The sequence below is a fragment of the Odontesthes bonariensis genome, chromosome 15 (genome assembly GCF_027942865.1).
Source record: "Odontesthes bonariensis isolate fOdoBon6 chromosome 15, fOdoBon6.hap1, whole genome shotgun sequence".
NCBI lineage: Eukaryota > Metazoa > Chordata > Actinopteri > Atheriniformes > Atherinopsidae > Odontesthes > Odontesthes bonariensis.
This window is the reverse complement of record NC_134520.1, coordinates 5,294,600-5,318,687: the sequence shown is the minus strand read 5'-3', so window position 1 is coordinate 5,318,687 and position 24,088 is coordinate 5,294,600. Positions and strand designations below refer to the sequence as shown.

General features: G+C 40.7%; 1 protein-coding gene across 2 annotated transcripts in view; it reads right to left on the bottom strand.

Moving 5' to 3' along the window:
* The window catches only part of atp10a (ATPase phospholipid transporting 10A), a 43,679-nt gene extending 27,905 nt beyond the window's left edge, over positions 1-15,774 (bottom strand). For both annotated transcript variants that reach the window (XM_075484812.1, XM_075484813.1), the window contains exons 1-9: positions 15,111-15,774; positions 11,099-11,303; positions 6,856-6,941; positions 3,231-3,337; positions 3,019-3,150; positions 2,706-2,836; positions 1,242-1,494; positions 645-862; positions 354-548 (exon numbers count right to left, since the gene is read on the bottom strand). In XM_075484812.1, the coding sequence (XP_075340927.1) occupies positions 354-548; positions 645-862; positions 1,242-1,494; positions 2,706-2,836; positions 3,019-3,150; positions 3,231-3,337; positions 6,856-6,941; positions 11,099-11,303; positions 15,111-15,535 (1,752 nt within the window). In that variant the 5' untranslated portion in view covers positions 15,536-15,774. The remainder of the gene's footprint in view (positions 1-353; positions 549-644; positions 863-1,241; positions 1,495-2,705; positions 2,837-3,018; positions 3,151-3,230; positions 3,338-6,855; positions 6,942-11,098; positions 11,304-15,110) is intronic.
* Positions 15,775-24,088: the final 8,314 nt, after the last annotated feature.

Sequence of the window (24,088 nt, the reverse complement as noted above, 5' to 3'; positions counted from 1 at the left end):
AAAAACATAAAACTCAAGCTGCACTGATCCTTTCCAGCACACGCAGAGCAGATTAGCTGATGTAAACTTTATAATCATGAAAAAGCTCTCAGATAAAGGACGGGCTGATGTAAAGAGAACAGTAAGTTGTGCTCAGTTGACATCAGCACCACAGCACACAGCCACTGATACGCTGTCAGCGCTATATTACAAGCTTAGCTTTGTCACATGTCGAGCAGACGCATCCATTGCAGTAATTAAACGCAAAGCTTCCTTTACCTAGTTGTTAAACACAGCTGTTCACGCTGCCACAAACACACACACACACAATAACAGAACACACATGCCCAAGAAAGGGAGTAAAGCAGTTTTACCTTGTGCCTGGGCTGGTTGGGGGACGACACCACCACTGTGTTACAGATTGTGAGAGCGATAAAGAAGTCGATGATGTCTGAGAGGTCAGAGGGCAGCTGGGATATGGGCTGACTGTGGAAGCGCATGAAGTCCATCTGATTGCTGCATTCATTGACTTTGTCTAAGAGCTGAGGGTCAGGGGTGATATCTTTCTCCTGCAGGTAAGAGGACATTTATTAAGGGGGGGGGGGGGGGGGAGTGGAGTAGACAGCAAAACAAGTTGGATGGCTGAACGGGGAGGGTGAACCGACCATGGGGCTGCTGAAGGCCGTGTGCTTAGACAGGATGCTGGCTCGCTTGGCCTCCGCCCTGCTGCCCGTCCTGCGGTGGGACTTGGTGCTATGGGAGCGCAGCACAACACGGGCGCTCTGGTGGCTGGTAACACTGTCCCGCCTGGGCAGGGTGCCACCATGGGACATACATTCTTCCTCCTCAGAATCCATTTCCTGATACATGGCAAGTCTTTTAGCTAGATGACACACAAACACACACATACACGCCCCATTAAGAATGACCATAAAATCCAAGAAGTGTTGTCAAATTCCTTTGAGGGGTGTATGTTTGTTTTTCTTACATGTTGGGGACAAAAATCTGTCGGCGCACCAGCTTATTGGGACTTTGTGTAAATGTGGGAGCTGCGCTGGTACAGAGCGATTTTTGAAGTAAAGACTTTTAGAGTCAGGGTTAGAATGAGGATATGGTTAGGTTCAGGGTTAGGGTTAGTTAGGCATTCAGTTGTGATTGTTAAGATTAGGGTAATGTGCAAGGAAATGCACTGTGTCATGGAGAGTCCCCAAAGGCAATAAAAACATTGTGCATATGTGTGTGTTTTGGCTTGCTTGTCTCACCATTGGCATCATGGGAGTACTCCACCCCCGCTACGGTGCAGCGGCGGAACACCATCTTGTTTTCCGTCAGCGTACCCGTCTTGTCAGAGAAGATGTATTGCATCTGGCCCAGATCCTCTGTGATATTAAGTGCTCTGCACTGGAGGTGGGAGTCTGTCTCCTCGTCGTAAAGATCCATGTCCTGATGGATGAAGTACACTTGGCAGATCTTGACAATTTCAATTGACACAAAAAGGGAGATGGGTATCAGCACCTAAGAGAAGAGAGAATATTTTAGAAAAGTGGTCGAGCTGCTTATCACTTGAATGGATGAGCACTGGAACAGTATAAATGCTAAACTTTAAAGGGAAGAGAGCTAACAGCTACGGTTGAACAATTAAAAAGAAGAAAACAGTTCAAATTGGTCAAAGTAAGAAAGAGCAAATATAACAATTAAGGCAGCTAACTAAAAGTGTTGAATAAATATTAAAAATAAAAAAAAAATTAGAGAGAAAAGCAGCTGCAACAGAAGCGAACTGTAATGTCAAAAGGATTTAGATGGCTCGCTTGAAAAATGTAAGAAATAAAGAGATGAATATAAATAAATGAAATAGTTGTAACTTCATGATAGGTGTTTAAAAAAGTTAAAAAAAAAAAATTCACAGTTTAAATGTTTAATAAAAGTAACAGATAGAAGCTCAAACATAAAGCAAAAACTAATAAACTAATTGAAAGTAATTGAAAAGCTGTTAGCTAAAAGCAACCAAATTTTACATTGTTGACATAGAGCAAAAGGTAGCAGCTGAGTTAGCTTAAAAAATAAATAAATAAGAGAACAATGGTTAAAATAGCTAAACCGAGTGGCCAAATTGTATAATCCTACAAAATTCAAGTACAACAGCAGAGATAGAAACGCATTATGCCTGACTTATTCTACTTCTTAGTGAGCTTACAAAAGCTAAATGTTAATGTAGTCTAAATGTTGGTTTACTCCATATTGGGACATTTCCAGGCAACATTTCTGTTTGGAGAAATGTGTCCGAACCTTTGGAACAGTTAAGTTTGCATACCCTCCATGCTGCTGGGTGCCATCATAAGAGTATCAAAACCTGACCAGCAGCAGTTATTTGTGTGTACAGCGAACCCAACGCCTGTCTTCACTGACTTCTCACTCATTTCAAAATCTGCCTGCTATCATAACCTGGCTGCAGTGTCTGACAAAGGACAGGGTGACATTTTCACCTGTTTTTTATCTTATATTAGAAAGGCAACACATGCACTTTCACTGATTTTTCAGACTGAAAGGAAAGATAAAAGACTTAAGAGGTCACATGCCCAGGGGGCGACAGTAACTACTGCTCACTCTTTGATTTACAGCACTGCTCGTTCACAGTCGGAAAGAACATTTTATACTTACCGATACAATGTGTCATTTTGTGTCTTTATCTGCACTTTTGTTTCTTTAAGTTTCTCTGTAGTCCGTACCTGTAGGACGATGATCATGGTGAGGAAGAGATAAATGGCTGACATGATGGGTGATAAGTCTGTCCCTTCTGGGCTAAGAACATCAAACACTGGTCTCTTATCTCCATACTGAAACATCCACAGCCCATGACCTGGAACAGCAACACCACAAGGTCAACTCAAAGAAATACTGGAATGAGGATGGAAGTAAAAGCACAATAAACTCTATATGAAAAGAGATTTGATTCCCTATCATTACAAGAAGACTCAGTTAAATTTAGCAGCCATGCAACAAGGCTGGGCTGCTGATTCCACAACTTAAACAGTTACATACCAACAGCAGAAAACAGGCACATAACCAGCAGGATGATGACACACCAGAACACATCTACATTCATCTGTCTCTCCAGTTTACTGCGCTTGTAACGCGGGCCGTTGTTATTCAGCATGGCTTTGGTCTCATGACCTGCAGAGATACATGGCTAGTTAGTCAGACATCTAATATGGAGCGTGCCACATGACAACGCTGATACCGTGGGAGCTGACCTGCGTAAATGACTATTCCCACAGCCTCCTCTGTGTTGCGGATGGTGCAGCCTCGCAGCAGCAGGTTTTCCTTGTAAAGTGCATCTCTTCTGCCGCTCCGATGGATTCTGTCACGTTGGAAGACGCATAAAAATGACTCCAAGTGCCAGCAAATTGATGATGGTGACAGTCGGGTGAAAAATAATGATGTTCTGAGAATCTTTTTTTTCATGCACACGTGCCCAAAGACAACATCCGTTCATCCTGCTGAGCGCTTCAATCAATCATGCTCAGAAAGCACCACAGTCCCCGCTGACCAGAGGCCCTTATCTCAGCATTCCCACCGATACAGAACAAGTGGCCATGCTTCTGCTTTGCTCAAACCCCTCAGGGCTCCAAGTCAATCAGGCAATTCACTGCCTCATCACTGACCCTCAATTCTCACTTGAGACCTGTCTGTTTAAAACTTGTCAGGCTCATCACGAGAAGCAACACAAAGATGGAATTCAGCTTTTAGTCAGCCAGCCCACCAAGGAAGTTTAAATCCCTACAAGGAAATGCTGTTTGACTAAAAGTGAAATATATGTTAAGCTGTATTAAATGAGGGGCCAATAATGTCAGCTTTAATCCTATTATTAAATGAAGGATTACAAGTGTGTTAAACAGCCTTGCACCCTTTAGTCTGGAGCAGAGCTTAATCAGCTCTGTTGTGGCTCCTCTCAGGGTCAAACAACTGGCAGCATGTTTACCAACAGGAACATTCATCCTTTGGCCCTTGTCAGAAAGCCAACTGACACATCACCACCATCACAGATTAATAAGAGTGTCCCTGCACCAGGAGCAGTTCACGCACAGCTCATCAGCGTTCACAGCTCGTGATGGAGATTGGAGTTGGAAAAATTGATAACACCCTCTGAATCCCAGAGTGCTTTTTCCTACCAGAAATGGAGCGAGATAAGACTTGGTGTCACTGGCTGTAATATAATAAAGTACTGAGCCAAGGCGCTGTGCCCTGTGCTCCACTGTAGCCTGGCAACTGAATACCTGCAGCATCTGGTCTCCTTCTGAGCAGAGAATACATGTCCTAATCGTTCCGAGTACGAGTTGGCGCAGCGGCTTTACTGAGAGCTCAGAGGAAGCTTCTCGTCCTCTTGTCTCACAAACACACCCTTCCAACAAGTCTCCATGCGAGGACGAAATGAAAACTGAGTGACATGCCTGGCATGAACCCAGGTTTCACACGTTTGCTCTGATGATACCAGGCAGCACAGGGGTTGCATCCCACTGATAAACATGAACATGCTAAAAGAAGCAGTTAAACATTTTTTTTGTAATGAATCCAGTCTGTTTCCTTGCTGAAATTTAGATCAGACCACTAACATTCTCTCTGTATGGTAATAAGAAAACCAGCAAACAGCTTAACAAAAAAAAAAGCCTGGACAGAGGGGGACATGGGTACCCGGGCTTTGTTCAAAGAATCCAAAAACCAGCACCTCTTAAGCTGATCCATTTATGAATTCAAATCCTCATGAAATCAAATTTCATGTTTAAATATTTGTTTACAATGTGCCTTGCGCTACTATCTGGTACCACAATTATACAAATGTAGTTTTTCTGGAATTCTATAAGGTGCTTTTACATCCATAATTTGGATTTCCTAGTTTCAAATTTAAAAAGATGTTATGTAGAATAGTTGGAGGAGCCTGATCAGGCCACTGGACTTGACCAATCAGAGCAGACTGCAGACAGTCGTCCATCCCTACCTTCTGTTTTTATGGGAAACACATAAATATATGTAAGCTATTAGCTGTTTCAGTGGAACTTGAAAGCCTTTTGGAGTCGAGTTGACAGTAAGAAGACTCCAGCAGATTTCCTTTCAATTAAAATCTTATTCTTGGATCATTTAACTTTCTAAATCAAATGGGGGGTGTTGTGATTTCCCCAGTTTATAGGTCCCTGACATTGAGATCATTGTTTATTATGAAGGCAAAATCACAGATGCCTACAAGATCATTATCAAATCAAGTCTGTGTTTTGTTCCCCTGAGAGTGGGCACCCTTCCTAAAAGACGCCGAAATAGGGTTTGAATAGAGTGATTTGTTTTGCACAACTATGTACGAGGTCTTCAATGGAAACTGGAAAAGGGCAAACACTTCAGAAAAAATACTCTGCAAGTGATCGGATGAAATAGGTCTTACACCATTTATCACAAACCCGCCTGTACCAATCAGATCAATGGAGTGTACCCAATTGGTAAATTCAAACGTCTGCTGGAGCCAGTCAGGAGATGAGTGAAAACGTCTTTTCCAGCAAGAAAATTCTTCTGTGGCGCTTCATCAATAAAGAAACACTCTAAAGTTCTGACACAAGTGATGCAGTAAGCATCTACGTTCATCTCTTTGGGAGCCGCCATTGTGTGACCTGAAACACTTACCATTAGCCTTGAGCATAAGATGGATGATCGGTTCAAAACACTGTTGCTCGGCCACAAAACAACAGCTTGAAACCACGCACAATTAACTACTTCATCGGTATAATCTTGTGTATGTAGAAAGAATTCAACTGTCTTGCAAGGTTAATGTACAAACGGAGGTTTAAAAGTACTCTTGACTGGAATAATCTATTGACTTCAAGAAATCTCTGAACTGAATTGTTCACATACCTACAACTGAAAAACTTTTCCAACTAGAGAAACTGTAAAAATCCCATCCCAATAAATCTGTTTCCTGTTCCTATTCTTGCCTGCAAGCCCAAACATCACTTTACAACACAAGAGCTGAAATAAAGACAGATATATGATTAGATGCCCCGGGAGATGTACAAACACATACGATGTACGATTCTAACGTTTGACTTTAAGAGGAAGTCAGCGACAAGACACATCCAGACCCAAACTGGTCATTTCAGTTACCTAACAGGAGGTGTTTGAGAAAATATGGACCACAGGTCAGAAGCCATTTAAATACTTTTGATCATGAAACTGGGAAAATATTGGAAGAATGGAGACGACATGGAAGAGAGTGTCCGCTATGATACTACTAAAGATCTAAAAATTGTTCGTCTTGATGGACTTCCAGAGAACTTCTTATCGAAAAAGACTTACAATTAAATCTCTATTAGAAAATATTTTAGTCTATTTTGAGGCTGAATAGATCACAGAGGTGATCACACAAAGGTGTGCCTTTATGTCAGAAGAGTGACTCAGTCATCAATTAGCTCAATTGTTAGTGTAAAGTTATCAATAATGAAGGACGTGAGTCACTGCATGAATTTAGTTGTATTCCTTCCGTCCTTCACGCCTTTCATTACACACACTGGAAATAATGATCAATATACATCTTGAAAAAGATGAAAGTGAACACACAAACTGATCATCCCTCATGAGGCCCGAGGACCTGCAGCTTCATTAGTCAAGTTGAGTGGAAGCAGATTTGGTTCATTCTGGTCACGAGAAAGCACATAAAACTTCAAATGCACACAAGTCAAAATCCTGCCACCACGTCCCAAAAATACGAATCAGAATACTGGCTTGTCAACAAACCACAGTTTCACATTATTTCCAGTCTGAAGCACAAAAATTCTCAAAATCTTTGGAAGGCTACAACCACCTGGTAGGCAGCTGCTACTTGAAACGAGCAGTACTCACGTGTAGCCTCGGAATCTGTTCAGGTCGTTGTTGGGCTTTTCACATTCAATTACGCTGGTGTACTTCAACGGGTCAAACTCGCAGTCCTGCCAACAGAAAGCAAGCAGCTGATTACTAAAGGGTTTGGTGCCCTCTGCTCACATCTTTGGGATTTAGAATCTACTGCAGGACTTCTCAGACTTCGTGTGGCTTACATGAAGACAGGTCATCTTCTACCAGTGCTTATTTAATCATTCTTTTTGACTTAAGGTGCAGTTATTGGAAGGCGTCTGTTCATAATGCATTTTGTTTGACCCATTAAATTGTGTTAAGAAAAAGAAACCAGAACTTCTACATTTCAGACAGTAAAGGCAAAGTTGAATTGATTTCAGTAGTTTTTTCCCCCTTCTGTTCAACCCATTTATTGATGTACGGCGATTTTAATAACTACTTTGTATTTATTCTTTGCTTTCTTCTCTGCCAACGAGCAGCGACTGTAATAATATATCACATACACAACTTCAGAGATCTACTTTCAGAATGCAATCATTGTTAACTGAAAACCATGTTATACGTCATCGTTAAGGCAAACATTACTTTGTATTTGTCTAGCAAGTGTAAGCCAAGACCATTTAACATCGAAGTAGTTTGGCTCATAAGTAAAGACTTTTCTAAAGCTATAGGATTTAACTCCACAGACAAAACCAACCTTTTCGGTAACTAAGCTTCTTGACTTGCGTTAAGTGGCTCAGTGGTTAGAGTTGGTCGTCCAATAACCGGAAGGTTGGCGGTTCGATTCCCACTCTCGCCACTCAAAAAAAAAAAAAAAAAAAAGATTGGCGGAACTGATAGCTGGAGGGGTGTCAGTCCACCTCCTTGTCACGGCTGAGGTGCCCTTGAGCAAGGCACCGTACCCCCCATGCTCCCCGGGCGCTTCATGGCTGCCCACCGCTCCAGGGTGGCATCTGTCTCTGAGTGTGTGACCCTGTCAGTGTTTCCCGCAGTGCATTAATAGTCAAGGCGGCCGCCTTAGCAAACTCGCACTGCCACCTTGCCAACGTTCCCAAAAAAAAAAAAAATTATTATTTTTTTTTTTAAACCGAAGTAATAATGCTTTGCCAGGCTCAGACATTAAAGCTGCCGTCGGCAGCTTTTCAAAATTCCGAGTCTAAAGTCGGAAAATTCGAACTGATACAACTTTCAGGTCCCTCCCCCAACCTCTAACAAGCTCCGAATCGCCCCCCAAACCCCTCCCCCTCTGTGGACGAGGTTGTGCACGTGAGTTCACACCAGTGTGAGCGCACACAAGCTGGGGCAGACTCACGCTCAGCAGCGTGTGCACAAGCTGTGATTGACAGGTAGGATTCCTCCACCCTAACTTGATTGGTTAAAAACAGCCGGGAGCGCTCGATTTTTGCAAGCATGATTACAGGCTTCAGAGGGAGCTACATATTTCGTTATTTTTCCTAAACAGCCTATTTAATATTCTACTTCCAGAATCCCATGACAGTTCAAGCTAATATGACTAAAAAAAAGTTGCCGACCGCAGCTTTAAAAGATAGCATTGATAACATTGAATTGCGACACCTACTGGTTGTTAATGTAAATAGTTAATAATGTAAATAAAAAAGTGTTACAGCTCTTAAACAGCTTTGTTATTGCTCTAACAGCCCCCGTCCCATTCCAAGTACCCCCCCCCCCCCGGCCGACGACTCACCACCTTGACTAAGCAATTTCCTGCGGGAAACACTGCCTGTGCATGTGCATGTGTGTGTCAAACAGGTGCCAACCTGAATGGGTTAAAAGCGGAGGACGAATTTCGTGTGTATGCATGTATGCATGACAATAAAATCTGATCTTAATCTTAATCTTAACTTTCAGACACAAGGGTCAACATTAATATTAAGGTGCTTTACACTCTTTAAAAGGTCCCTGCCCTGGGATTTGCTGAGGGGTCAGGAATGATTGCAATTGCCTTCAAGATATTGCTGACCAATCAAACATGCTTGAATGTCACAGGGTTTTACAAACATAGTTTCTGAGAACCTATAATATCTTTATTTTAATCTTTCATTTTGTCTCGGTCATTGTGCTTCAACACAAAAAAAAAAAAAAAAAAAGGAGCATCAGACGAAATCATGACAGACGCCAATGATCGAGCCCAATAGTGAGACCTCAATCAAAGAGGATGATCTAATCTTTAAAGGTGATAGAGAATGGTTGAATGGGGCATTAATCCTTGTTATGTGATGTGATATGTAGCCCAAAAAAAATTGGTTGGGTCTGTAATGGCTCAGAACCTCCCTAAAAGGCTCTCTGAAACAGCTGTTACTATGCTGGGTTTAGAATGCGTCTTTTTCCCTTATTGGTGTCGTTTCAGAGCTTATCTGGCTTATCTTATCTATTATGAAATGCAGGTAGGTGTTGGCGCTATTCGGTTGCCGTTGCTTGATTGGCTGCCCTTGCTCTCACTGAAAACAGAGCGATACACTGACTGAAAAGAAAATTTGTTTTATTGCCATTGTTAGTGAACAGTGTTCACTAACTAGGAATTTGCTGCGGCGTAAGGTGCAAACATGTAACATAGGATATAATAATAAAAAATAAAGAATAAAAATATATGAATATAAAATGTACAAGGTGTGTACAACAATACACAGTATCCAATATACAGAGCAACAACAGTGCAGCTTCATTAGTGCAATTTTAATGATGGTAAAGTGACTGGGGCAGGTTATGAGGTGATTATGAAGTGTTCATAAGTCCAACTGCAAGGGGGAAAAAACTGTTCTTGTGACGGGAGGTTCTGGTCCGAAGAGACCGAAGCCTCCTGCCCGAGGGGAGTGGTGCAAATAGAGAAGGGTCAGCTGTGATCCGACCTGCTCGCCCCATAGTCCTGGAGACGTGCAGCCGATCACATCACCTTCTCAGCGGAGCGCACAGCTCGCTGCAGTCTGTGTCTGTCCCTGTCGGCACTGACCATCTACTGAGCTGCTCGGAATCGTGCAAGCTTTGTGAAACTGTACTCCGTGAAATGCGCAGCGCAAAGGAAAAGTCGGCAGTTGTATGTACTGGGGATGCTGTTAAAAATAAATAAAAGCCATTGATCGCGAACATTGCTTTCCGGGGGAAGAATATGTAACGATCGTAGTCCGCTTTCACAGCCTTGGACGGCACACCAGTTCCTGTTTCTCGCCGAAGGGGCGTGTCTGAAACGGGGTGGCGATTGCTGAAAAAGTGACGTCACTTTTTCACAAAAACGGATTGGGGGATATTCTGGGGGCTATTCAAAAAAGGGGAAAACTTGAAACAGAGGTTCTGACACTTGCTGGCACTTCGTGTGTACTCCCCACAGCGGGGAGACTCAGAACTAACACCAAAAACGTGAAAAAGACGATTTTGATTCTCTATCCCCTTTAATGAAAACTGGCATAGTTTTGTAGATTCATGTCCAAAAAAATTTGTTGTAAATTACTATGGTGAAAAGATAATTAAAGGAGAAATATGCCCTTTCCTGAAAAGCTTACATCATTTCCCGACATGTTGATGACTTGTCTGTGACATGCTTTGGTCGGAATAACAGAAAGTAGAGCAGCTCCTTTTTTATTCATCGATTTACACCTCTACTCAAACAGATCATTTCAGGGCGTCGAGTGACCCACTCGACTCCACTATGCCCCTCTCTTCCTGATTTACTTGTTAGGACATAAAACATTAACCATAATATTTGAATAGCATCATTGGCTCATTTATTTCTTCAGCTTAGTGAACTATATGTCTAATGATAAGATGTTAATATCTAAGCAAGAGCAAAAAGGTTTCAACTTCCCGCTTCAAAGGTAAAGTAAATCCAGCATCATCTGCAGTTGAAGGCGGAGAGAAAGAGGGCGGAGGCAAGATAACCTCATAAAGCGACGCAGGTTTCCCTGCAAATCTGAACAGCTCACTGAGTGTCAGATTTTCAGATGTAGGGAGCCTAAACACAATGCTAGGGTTGTGTTTCTTCTGAGGATTTCAGTTGCCAATTACTTCAGACATCCAAATATATGCATTAATAATAATAATATGCCCCCTTTAAATAATCTTATCTTTTCAACACTGTAGACACTCAGATAAGGGGATGAAAGAAATTTCAGTTTCTGTACTCTTTCGGTGGAAAGTATCTTTAAGTTTCAACCTAAAGTATGTAACCAAAGTCAAACAGTCAAACGCAATAAAAGCCAAGTGCATTCAATTATTCTTCCTAACACTGTCAAAATCTCACCAGGTCAAAGAAGCTGCGGACGACCTGCCTCTGCTTGAGGTTGGTCTCTCCATCCAGCGTGGCGGTCTCGATATGACAGAGGCGGTCTGGGTCACTGGAACTCAGCAGCAGGACATCGGCCGGGAGGATTTCGTTACATCGCAGCCTGATGAAGTCTCCAACCCGCACCTCTTTCCAGTATTTCTCCACATAGCGTTTCTCCGCTCTGCCAGAACAAAGAGAGTGGTTAGTGTAAGATCAAACTGTGGTGCTACAGTTGTAAACAGCGGCTACTGCTCCAAACAGAGCAATCTCCACCTCCGAGACTGATCTAACTGGAACACAGTGATCTCCATTTCTTCCCAAATGTCCAGAAAGCAAGTCATTACAACTAAATAAACAAAAGTGGAACATGATTTCACTGCATTCCTCTCAGTGTATTTTGACAGCAAGGGCAGTGTAAGCAGGAAATTAAGGTTTCCGCCATGAACTTTCAGTTTAAAACTAAACAAACTTAACTAACAAAAGGGATTACACAAGAACAGCCTATTGCCTGTAAAGATGAAAATTGGTCAATTTCATGATGAAAATAAACAGGACTGAACATAATTTTTCTTATGCTCTCTTGATGATGCCTCCCAAACGCACGTGCTTGGGATGTTATAGCGTTTTGCTGCCACTTGAAGGCAGTCTCATAAATATGAGGAACAGTCTGAACGGTTGGCTGCTCTTAGTTGTATTGGTGCCGTTGTTGGTCCTTTAGTTTTACTCTGCCAATTAGCATCCAATCAATGCACACCATTAAATCAGGAGCTTATTGATAGTTAGCTTCTTTGAGCACCTCCAAGTGGAGTGTTGAAAAAAAATGGCTCCCGGAGGGCGCTGAGTGACACATACTGATACCTCACTGAAGGTATAAAATGGCTCTGACCAAGCGAGAGCTCAAAACAGTTAAGTGACCGAGAATTGTTAACTGTGTTTTTCTCCTTTTGTAAAGAAAATTGAGTTTTTAGCTCCTGCCTAATTCTATTTCATTATTTCAGTGCAAACCCAGGATATTTTCATGTTTTGTCTCTTCAGCTTCATTGCATTTGTTGATATACAGTCATGCCAATAATAAAATGCACCATCTTTTAAGTTCTAAGGTTGATTATCAGATCTCAAAATTCAGCAAAAACAACCTGTGACAAATAACACTGTGTCAATATTAATTAAGACTAAGTATACCCTCTGATTGAAAAGCTTACAGAACCACCGTCATTAACAATATCTAGCAGTTATCCTTTTCTACATGAGTTTATGCACAAATATCGTAAGGTCCCACCACAGCATTTCCACCAGGTTGAGCTCTGGACTTTGACTGGACCACTGCAGCACCTTGGGATCATGATTTCACCCAAGATTCAGCTGTCAGACAGATGGTCTAACATTTGTACTTTGGTACAAAGAGGAGTTCATGGTTGACTCAATAACTGCAAGGTGTCCAGGTCCTGTGGCTGCCGTGCATTATGACAACATCTCCACTTTGGTCTGGTCTGTCAACTTTAAAATCCAACATGCTAACTGAGGCCTGTAGAGTCTGAGATGTTGCAATTTCTTTAAGCATTACACAGTCTGAGCTTGGGGTGAACTTGCTGGGATGTCCACTTCTGGGAGGATTGACAACTCTCTTGAATGCTCTCCACTTGTGAATAATCTTTCTCACTAAATTGTTTGGAAATTACCTTATAACCCTGCACAAACTTCTACTTATATAGAGGTGCTCACACTTGCTGATGGTCAGTTAATAAAGTCAAAGTGCATTTGATTAGCAGCAGCTGGCTGCTACTTATCCTCTTATTCCTATAGAATAACTTAACTTAAAATGCATCAGGCATGTATATAGCAAGAATTTAAACAACATATCAATGATCACAACAAATAATGACAGTAATTAATTGTTAGCTACAGTTTGTAAAGACAGCCAGCCAATTCAGTTCAACAGCTGTTTGATCTTTAAGAGCCATTTTTCAGAAACAAATGCCAGACATTTGTTGGTTCCAATTTCTCAGATCTGCATAATAATGCAACAGACTGAATGTAACTGGACTATTGGAAAAGAAAGAGAAATAACAAAAAAACTTGAAAGCATCACTTTTGGTTAAGGGATGTTTACCATTTTCTGACTTTATGGGTAAAATTATGAATCACTTGATGGAGAAAATCATGAGTCACTTACATGCAGCCTTAAACTGGGTGTGTGAAAAATTAGCTTATATTTAGGAAAGAAACAGATCAGCTACTCCATTTACAAAAGGTTAAAAATGGGAGACCTTAAGTACAACAAGTCTACTTAAAGTCCCAGATATGTGAAGCAGATTTGTTTGTCTGCTCACACAAATGAGGACCCTAATTCAAATTTTTTTAAAACAATTATTCAAAATCAAGCAGAACAGTCAGTTATGTGCTCTCATGTACAGAACTGATATGCAACAACCTTTTAGATTTATAATTCTACATATTATTCCTCGAGTTATTAACTCCCAGCTTCCATGTTTACATAATGAGACCTGAATGTATTTACTGAGCATCATACTGAAAGTTTCACATCCGCAATGTGTAGCTTTCACATTAGAATTAACGCATTGAGTGTTAAACATAAATATCTTATATTGATTTTGACAGAAATCCTCATTTGCAGCAACAGTGCTGGTCTGTGAAAAAAACAAAAAAAGTTTTAAATGTACACACTTTCCCATTTAAATAACCCATTCCTCTTGACTAAATCAGGTGGCAGGTGGTGTATCAAATGCCCTCTCCTTTGGGACGCACGGTCAGAGCCTGGTGAAGCATACCTGAAGAGCGCCCGAGTTAACAAAGACAACTTAACAGCTGTAGTACCCATGAAGCCTGACTTGGGTTTTAGTTTTTGCCAAGCCGACTGACATGGAGAGCTTTGTGGAGGTGGAGTTCATCTGCTCAGACCCCACTGTTTGCAATGCTCCCAGCATCATCTGCAGCTCGTGTAGCAGAGTACACATCACAGCTAAGCAGACGGTGGTTCAGAGCGAAGACGTCTCGAAAGTTGCCAAGTTGTTAACAAAACACCTTAATGGAAAATTAATGAACAGTGACTGTCCAACTTTCAATCTGAAAATCAGTAATTGTTGGTAGCCTATAAGGCAGGTGAAGTGAAATTCACCAACATGACAAAAAAAAAAACTTAGCATATGAGCATGGTTATGTTATCTCATTTAATGTCTTTGTCTCAGTAGAAGCCTTCCAAGCGTCATGATGTACCAGATCCAGATAATGTGTCTGGGTTTCTCAAGCCAGCAGCTCGCCAGGATGAGAAAGATTGACGCGTTTAGCACAATGTTGCCATGGCAAAAGAAAATTCAATTATGTCCAACCTTGAAACAACAACTTGGGTCAAAACTTGGTTGAAAACTGTGGAGCCACCAAACACTGAGCCTTTTGATGGCCCTGAATTGTGCTCTGTGCATGGACGACAGTGCTGCTTTTCATTAGCAAAGTAAAGTCTGTGCACACATGCTCAGGAAAATAGTCAGAAACAGGTCACCAGGTTAGTCACTTACTCATAATCTACAGTGGAAGAACCAAAACAAAAGATGGACTATCAGAAGAAAGAAAAAAACAACAACAAACAAACATTTCACGTAATTCTGACACAGGTGGACTGGAATCTATCTTTCTGGACTTTCAGGATTCCACATATTCCTCATGTGTTGGCTAAGACTAACTCTGAGGCCGTAAATCTTATGTTTCCTCTGATACTGGCTCAACAAATAAAGATTATCTGACTAAAATGGTGACATCTGGCTTCATGCATGAATGCGAGTTCGTATGCCATGGCAAGAAAAATGGAGCAAATGTGTCTATTGTTTTTTTTTAGTCTTCCCACATCAGCTGATGTGAGAGTGTGCAAGATGCATTAGAGCGGAACAGCTTGTACGATTCAAGGGAAAATAAAGTAGCAACAAGGTTTACACACCAGCTGGACACTTCCAGCAAGTCCCGAGGCCCAGCTTACCTGCTATAGACCAGACAATCCATGTGATTGATTTCTTTATCCGACCTGTGTCTCCTGTAGTCCTCCCATAGGTCTTTAATGGCAGTGACAGACAAGATGAAAATTACAGGGGTCATAGCAAGTTCTGGCTGAAAAGTGTTGACAACCGGGACAAAATTCAGCAAAGCGATGAAAACGAAGTAAACGTTGGCAAAACGATGAAACTGTTCAAAAAGGTTCTTTGGCAGGAATGACAGCACGGTGTACTTGGTCGTCTTAATCTTGTTGTTTGCATAGTGTCGGTTTGGGTTTTCATCTCCTTTGGCATAGTCATAGAGTATGTTTGCGTGGACAGTCCTGGTTTTGTTCTCCTTGGTTTTCTTCTTTTTTTGCCTTTTGGCTTTTGAGGCTTTGGCCATCCCGGCGTCTTCGCTCTCCCGCGCCATAGCCCGAGCCCAGCTTCAAACTTTTCCACAGTTAACGTTTTCGCGTCCTCTCGCACAAAAACACCACCTAAAACACTGGCTATGTTATCATCCTTTTTACCGTCCGAAGAGCGCTTTTCGTCAGTCGTTTCCTTAGCTCACACAAACACCTCCTTTTCGTGCATGTCGACTCCTCTTTTAGCGAGTCAGAGGAAAACTTTTGCGTGTTTAGCTTCTCCGTTGTTTTTTTTTCTTTCCCCACCGCTGGGAAGGATGCTGAGACAGTGGAGAGGAATTGGTAGGACTTCCCGCAGCTCGTGTGACGATCTGTAAGTACTATGGATAGGCCATTGCCCGTCATCGCGCGCTGCGAGGTTGCTTGTAGAGCAGCCGGCGCGCGCAGCTTAGCATAAACAGGACGTTCGTCAGTGAATCGGGGGTCGCACTCTTCTGGAAATCTGACCCCGTGGCCCCTCCTCGATCCAACCTGGGTTTTTTTTTTTGTCTGTAAGTGCCACGCGGTATTATTGAGTTTAGTTGAGTTCACAGTAAGCGGCCAGATATCTTAAATGTGTATAATGTGTAAGCTTTTTCTGCATTTAAAACAAGTTGGTGGGAGTAAACGAATGAGCCAGTTCCACTTAAAAATATAGAATGTTTTTTTTTTTCTACTATGGCTGCCTGAGATGTACACTCTCCACTGTGGGATTGCATAATTATAAGAGCAATTTCATATCAGGAGCCAAACAACGAGGTGTAGATTATTGAAGCAGGACACAATAACTATCTTTATTTTCATTTTTCTCCAGGAAGTCAGTGATGTAAACAGGAGCTCATCCAAAAGTGTTTACTTGATGTATAATCTCTGTCGTGTGTTCTTGGATGACATTCAACTCTAAATCTCTTTCTTAAACTGCTTGACACTCTGCAAGGACATGATTCATATGTCAGAGGAGGACTCACATTGGTCACAGAGTACAAAGTGGTAACCTATTATGCATTTGTATCTAGTTGACATCACATGGGTGTGTTTTTCTCCTTTTGTAAAGAAAATTGAGTTTTTAGTTCCTGCCTACTTCTGTTTCATTATTTCAGTGCAAACCCAGGATATTTTCATGTTTTGTCTCTTCAGCTTCATTGCATTTGTTGATATACAGTCGTGCTAATAATAAAATGCACCGTCTTTTAAGTTCTAAGGACATGATTAAAAAAAGAAGGTCCTTCCCAGATCTGAAAATTTGGCAAATACAACCTCAAATGAACAACAACATGTGACACATTACACTGTGTCAATATTAATTAGTCAAAAACTGAGCCAAAAATCTAGAAGCCGTTTTTGTGAAAGACCCAGTACACCCTCGGATTGAAAAGCTTACAGAAGCTTACTGTCAGTAACAAGAACTAGCTGTTATGATTTTCTACATGAGGTTATGCACAAATATCAAAAGGTCCCACCACAGCATTTCCACCAGGTTGCGCTCTGGACTTTGACTGGACCACTGCAGCACCTTGGGATCATCGTCTAGTTGGATGACATGATTTCACCCAAGATTCAGCTGTCAGACAGATGGTCTAACATTTGAATCTAGAACACTTTGGTATATGGAGGAGTTCATGGTCGACTCAATGACCGCAAGGTGCCCAGGTCCAGTGGCTACAAAACAAGCCCAGATCATCAGCCTTCCACCACCGTGCTTGACAGATGGTATGAGATGTCTGTGCTGATATGCTGTGTTTGGTTTTCTCCAAACGTGCTGCTGTGCATCATGACCAAAACATCTCCATTTTGGTCTCATCTGTCCGAAGGACATTGTTCCGGAAATCTTGTGGTTCATTCAAGTGCAACTCTGCAAACCTAAGGTGTGCTGCCATGTTCTTTTTAGAGAGAAAAGGCTTTCTCCTAGAACCCTTCCAAACAAGCCATACGTATTCAGTCTTTTTCCAACTGTGCTATCAACTTTAATATTTAACATGCTAACTGAGGCCTGTAGAGTCTGAGATGTTGCAATTTCTTTGAGCATTGCACAGTTTGACCTTGGGGTGAACTTGCTGTGGACCTGGGGTGAAGATCAACAACTGTCTTTAATATTCTCCAATTGTGAGTTAGTTTTCTCACTAAAATGTTTGGAAATGACCTTATAAACTTCTCCATAAACTCCAAACTTCTACTTGTATAGATCAGTTAATAAAGTGCATATGATTAGCAGCAGCTGGCTGCTACTTACCCTCTTATTTCTATAGAAGCAGAGTGGACTTTGTTTTTCACACACTGCTTCTGCATTTTGGCTTAGTTTTTGTTAAGTAACTGTACAATCTATCATGTAATTTGTTGTATAATCTCGGGTTGTATTTGCCTAATTCTAAGGTAATTATTCTATGTATTAATACATTAAAACCCCATAAAGTCCTAAAAAAGATAGTACTTTCTTTTTACCATGACAGTTTCTTTGAAGTTGCTGCTAAAAAGCCAGGGTTTCATTTGCTCTGTAAAGTAATTTTCCTCTGTTTTCACATAGCAAAGCATCAAACAGTAGGAATATCAAAAAGCAAGTTAATATCCATAAAAAAATAGGCTAATATGAATGTGATATACTATTTAGATGTACATAGAGATGTTCAGATACTTGTATTAGGGCTTTGTGTAAGTAAAATATTTTCTCCAAAAGAATTTTAGTGTTATAAAATGCATATCTGAATTGTTAGCACTTCTCATTGAAAAATGAATTGGTATATTGTCCTTTAAACATGTAAATTTGTTTAATGAATGCCTTGTTAGTGAAATGTAATGCTGCTTCATAATCAGCAAGCGATGCTCTCAATCCCACCAATAAAACCATTATACCTCAAACCCCATCTAATATCCATCTGTTTTGTGATGAACAGCAACATCTCTTTGTGTCGAATATGACTAGGACTCGCTGTCAAACATAACTATTAGAAAATGTCACATCCATAAAGTCAGATTACTTCAGATTACTCTTTATTATCTAGCTAGAAACAACAGTCTTTATTAAGAACTCTCAAATTATGAAAAAGACACTTGTTATACGAGAGAATTAGCTAACAGAATAGCATTCCCCATACACGCCCTACATACAGTCGTGTCTGTTAGGCTTAGCTACTGGGAGGCAAATGGGAAAAACTACTGCATGTGTTACATGCAGCGAGCTATTCAACAAATGTACGCTTCATTTACAAATTCTACAAAACTTGTACAAAGATCAAGCCACAGCTGCCTTAATGTAACGGAGACCTGAGGTCCTATAATCTTATACTGAAAGGTGTAGTGAAATGAAACGATTGGTACAGAGTTATTGTCAGTTCATGAGCGCACAAATGCATTGATTTATCAAAACTGAGTTATGTGGACATGTCATTGAGGCATAACTTTGTGGCAAGAGTTTTCAGAGGTCCATCAAACTTTAACGGGCATTTTGTGGTATTTGTTTTCAACTTTAAAATCAGGTTTGTGCATGTGACTGTGGTTTCAGGGTGATTGAGTATTATAAAAGAGACCATATGTATGCACAGCTTTATAAATCCAGCGTAAGAATGCTCTCGCACATTTCTGTCTTTGTGTGTACACAGTTTTAGTTATGAAACTGAGTTATATGCATCCAGCCCCTGAACTTGGAAAAGAAAAAGCTTATGAGCAAGAAATACAAGGCAGGCAGAGTGAGGCTGTGCAGTCTGGTTAGAAACACCAATACACCACTAGATCACATATTGGATTTAGATGTTTGCTGCTGTGTTAAGCTTTAAAATATCACACACTGGTTCTTTCATCTTTTGTGCCAGCTGTTAAAATCCCCAGTAAAAACTTAGTGTACACTACTTTATTATGGGAAGACATTCCATAAGAAAACATTGACTCATGCCCCCTTTAATACCCTTTGTGGACATGATTCTCAAAGCCCTGAAATATTAGTGCCTTCAGAGGCTGACTTGCCTCCTCGCCAGCAGGTTCCCTAGAGGTGATCAATCAAAGGCCCATTCCAGGGAAGTCTACAGCAATTTGCTACAGCAGCATCCAGCTGTGGGGCCGAAAACTAATGGCTGATTGTACGGTGCAGCATCTTGGCATGGAGAACAATTCAATTTCCACATGATGAATGGCCAGAGTGAGGTGGATCTGAGACAGCAGGCCCACTGTGGCCTCAAAAAGAAAGTTACTGCTTCGAAGAAACAGGAAAAAAAAAAAACTAAACAAGGTTTGGCCTCTTAATGAAAATAAAATCATTCCATACTAACAAGATTTGTACATCCAATGGTTTCCACAGGACCGTCACAATAGTGCACAAATGTTTTTAAGCATTTGAATTAGTTTTTCCCTGTACCATACGGTGAATTGGAAGATAACATAAATTTTACCCCCTTAAGTCTTTGTGATTCCAAGCAACAAAACACCTTTAGTATTGGCTACTTTCTTCAACTTTCAACAAACCTTTTATTATCTTATTTTAAACATTTTTATTTAACAGAACAGGTGTTCATATTCCAGCAATGAATAGCAAACTTGATAGACCTGCTTTAATACCACTTTGCTTTCCAATCTGTTGTCACAAAATTTTCATCAAAGAAGTAACAAAAAGTTACAGCTCTCTGATCAAGGGGCAGTAGAACAAAATGTAAAATATTACTGTATGGAGTGCAGTGGAACACAAGTATAAACTAACATAAAAGTGTTCAAACTCAGTTGAAGAATTACAGGGTGTACAAAAAGTACATTAAAGGATAAAATACAAGAAAATAAACGTTTCTTGGGGAAGGAAAAAAAAGCACACGATTACACTGATAAACACAGGTTTGTGTAAGAGAGAGTTTATGCAGTGAGCAGCCATGAGGGTAACACATCCAGCTGCAGTTCATTCTCTGCCACATACAGCAAGCAACCTGCCAGAAGAGGGCATGGTACTCCAATTAGTCAAGTGATGCACAACACCAATCAGCCACAACATTAAAAAGCACAGACAGGTAACACTTTTCTCATCTTGATGTCTTGCTGGGGAAACCTGCATCTTGGCATTCACAGACCAGTCTCAATCCCCATCCCAACAAGTCCTCTAACTGAAGCAACATCATAGGTTGTTTGTTCATACCCTAAAATGCAAACCATGACAGTGTCCATACAAGCAGCCAAAGGGAAATACAACTCAAGTGAGTGCTTTCGTTCAACAAGCCACAAAATCTTCATTAGGAGGCGGTGTGGGGTTAGGGTTAAAGTTTGAACACATTTCTTTTTAATGTAATTGTCATCCCAATGGACGCTATTTTGTTTGGTTGCCTTGATTACATGTAAACACAACATTTAATGAAGCCTTTGTGACTTCCTGGTTCATTCTTTTTTACAGTACAGTGGACGCCATTTTTGTTCTCATGACCACCAGAGATTACATATTATTCACATGTAATTACGGATCTTTAGCATGGATGAATAAATGTTCGATGAGGTTGTATTTGGGAGAAGAACCGTCTAGCCACCTCCATATATTGTAGCTTCAACACTCCCCTATCGAACATCCTGCCCCAGCAGGACAGTAATACGCCCCACAAAAACTGCTTCGGGGGGCTCAAACGACAAAGAGTCTGTGGTGTTCACAGACTCTTTGTCTGTGAAGCACAAAATATATAGCTCTTTGTGCTACATTTTTAATGTATGAAAAGTGCTTTATAAATAAAGTTTGATTTGATTTGATTTGATTCACTGGGCCGCCAAACTCCCCAGGTACCAATCTGTTAACATACTTTTACCAGACACCCCAGGACAACCCTCAGATGCTCTTTGTCCACACCTTGAAAGAGCCTGAATCAGGTGTGTTGAAGCAGGGAAACACCTAAAACCTGCAGGACAGCGGCCCTCGAGGACCAGAGTTTGAGGTCCCTGTTCTAAATCAAAGTTGAGTTATAGAGGCAGCTAGTGGCACAAATTGTAAACTGCAGCCAACTGAATACATTCCCACACACCCAGAGCAAAGGTGGCTGCGAAAAATGCAAAAGAGTAAGTGTTTGGTTTGTCCCTTCGAACTACATAGTAGAATGGCCAAGAGCATGACCCCCAGCATATTTGGATATAAATTCAATGTTCTACAGTAATAAAAAGTCAGTGATTGGTATTACCATGAGACTCTATAATAAAGAATCATAGTTAAGAATGCCATATTGTATTTTTGCCAATACATTATTGGCAAAAAACTACCACAACCCTCCTCTCTGCCCACTTTCCTATCCAGACACTTTTCAAATTAAGGCCACTAGTGCCTAAAAAACCTTTGCTGTGAAATCAGTCTACATTGTGACTGGCATATATCTGTCACTTGAAAATAGTAAGACGTTTAGCACTTTGGGGGTTTATCTGTGGACAGAAAGCACGAGGAATCCATCAGTGTAAATATAAAGATGATTTAATGTCTCAACAGAATTGTTTCAGGGATAGAATATGTGGTGTTACTATATGTTTGTCCTGTTTGAATCATAGTGAAACATGATAAAGAGCCTACAAAGCAAAATAAAGCTTACATCCCACACTTTTCATAAAACAAAGAAAATGCACAAACAAAACCCTCCTAAGGTCCTTTGTTTTTGTGGATACATGTCCTTGATGTGTCAGCCCTTTGAAAATCTAAAGTCCCATGTTACCAGATAAGCAAAGTTAGACTGATGACGGCAGGCACACGGCTGAAAAAGTCTGAATCAACATCTATCTCACCGACTGTAAATCACTTTATTCGCCCTATCTCATAATGAATTCACAAGATGGATGTTATGTTTTTTTCCCACAGATAAGCAATAATGTCCAGCCTGGTGATTTCCAGGAGAGCCAGCAGTAAACCTGCTGATTCTGTCAAAGTTACAGATCAGTCTGTAGGAATGATGAACAGTGGCTTTGGGGCCATTGTAACAAGGGTAATCAGTTACTGCAGATGGCATCCATAGCTCGAAAAAAAAATACACATCAACTGCAGAAACAGCAGATAAATGATGAACATTCCTTTACAGTTTACACCCTCTTTCAAGTCCAAGGTTTTTATGTAGCAGAACATTATGAAAAATCATCTGGTCCTTACTAAATCTTAAAATTAGAATAGAATACAGTAGAATTACTTATTCATCATTGTACATGAACAAGAAAAATCTTTGCAGCTGAAGAAACCACAAGACTTCTGGAACAATGTCCTTTGGATGGCCGAGACCAAAGTGGAGATGTTTGGTCATAATGCACAGCAGCATGTTTGGAGAAAACCAAACACAGCATATCAGCATACCAGCCATCAAACACGGTGGTGGATGGCTGATTCTTTGGGCTTGTTTTCCAGTCAAATTTCAGACCTCAACCTGATTGAAATGCTGAAAACCTTAAGCGAGCCGTGCATAATGAATGCCCGCAAACCTCGATTAACTAAAGCAGCACTGTCCACAAGATTTATATTTAGTTGTTCACGCACTGTTTCTGCTCTTTGCTTCAGTTTTTGTAAAATAAATTGCTTATGTAATACATCGTGTTGTCTATATTTATCTAAATTTAAGACTTGTCAAGGACCAGATGATGTAAAGTCTTAGAATTCAAAAAGGGTCTGCTTTCTTTTACACATGACTACATTCAAAACATTTGCAACCTAATCTTATTATAGCGTAACTGTCTGCTCCCATACATTCTGACTAAATTTGTTATATTTTTACCCCCAAACATTTAATTCCAGAATTGCAACAGCTGTTGCCAAGAAAGTTTAATGTTCAAAGCTCTAATTCTGTTGAATTCTTCAGTAATTTTAGGTGTTGTACATCTCCAGAGTGACGAGTCAAGACTGTAACACTTAGGACTCGATACACTATGGGTTCAGAAAACACAGGCAAAGACAAGAATGATTTGCATTTGCAGTGCCTTTACAATCTTTGGTTGTGTTATTTGCGCATGCAGCTTGTTTCATTATTGGATGTGTTTTCACTATTTGCATTCAATTTCTGTATGGATTGTGTTTCCTGCACATGCAGCACTATTTCAGGTTTTTCTCTTTGCTGTTTGCAGTCGTGTTTTTGTGTTTTCAGCATTTGCGTTCCTGCCACACGTCTACAATATGCCAACACACAGTGGATTTAAATCCGCACTTCCTTTTTTAACCGTAGATGGAACATCTTTACAATTTATTTCAGAACAGTCAATCCGATAGTTATTTGAATATTCAGTTGGGACATGCTGTTCTTTCAGATTTACACAGTGCATCTGCAAAAGCATTTGCAGAGGATGTGTAATACATTTGGTTACAAAAGTTTACCCGTAAACTTATAATTTATTTGGAATGTGTCTTCATTACATCTGCTCTGGGGCTGCTTCATGATCATCATCCTGTGCTTAAAGACGCTCCAAGATGAGCTCATAAGACTGCTGAGTTTCAAAGCAACAAGCAACAAAGCAGCAACATGTGTGGGCTCTCATACATCAAACCGTTGTCAGCTGACACTTCAGATGATCCTGAAAGCTGATCGTCGACTTGGTGTACAAAGCGCCTAACCACAACTAGCTGGGTATTAGTTGAAATTATTGTTTAATGCAAAAATAGGAAAAAGAGAGTAGGTTAT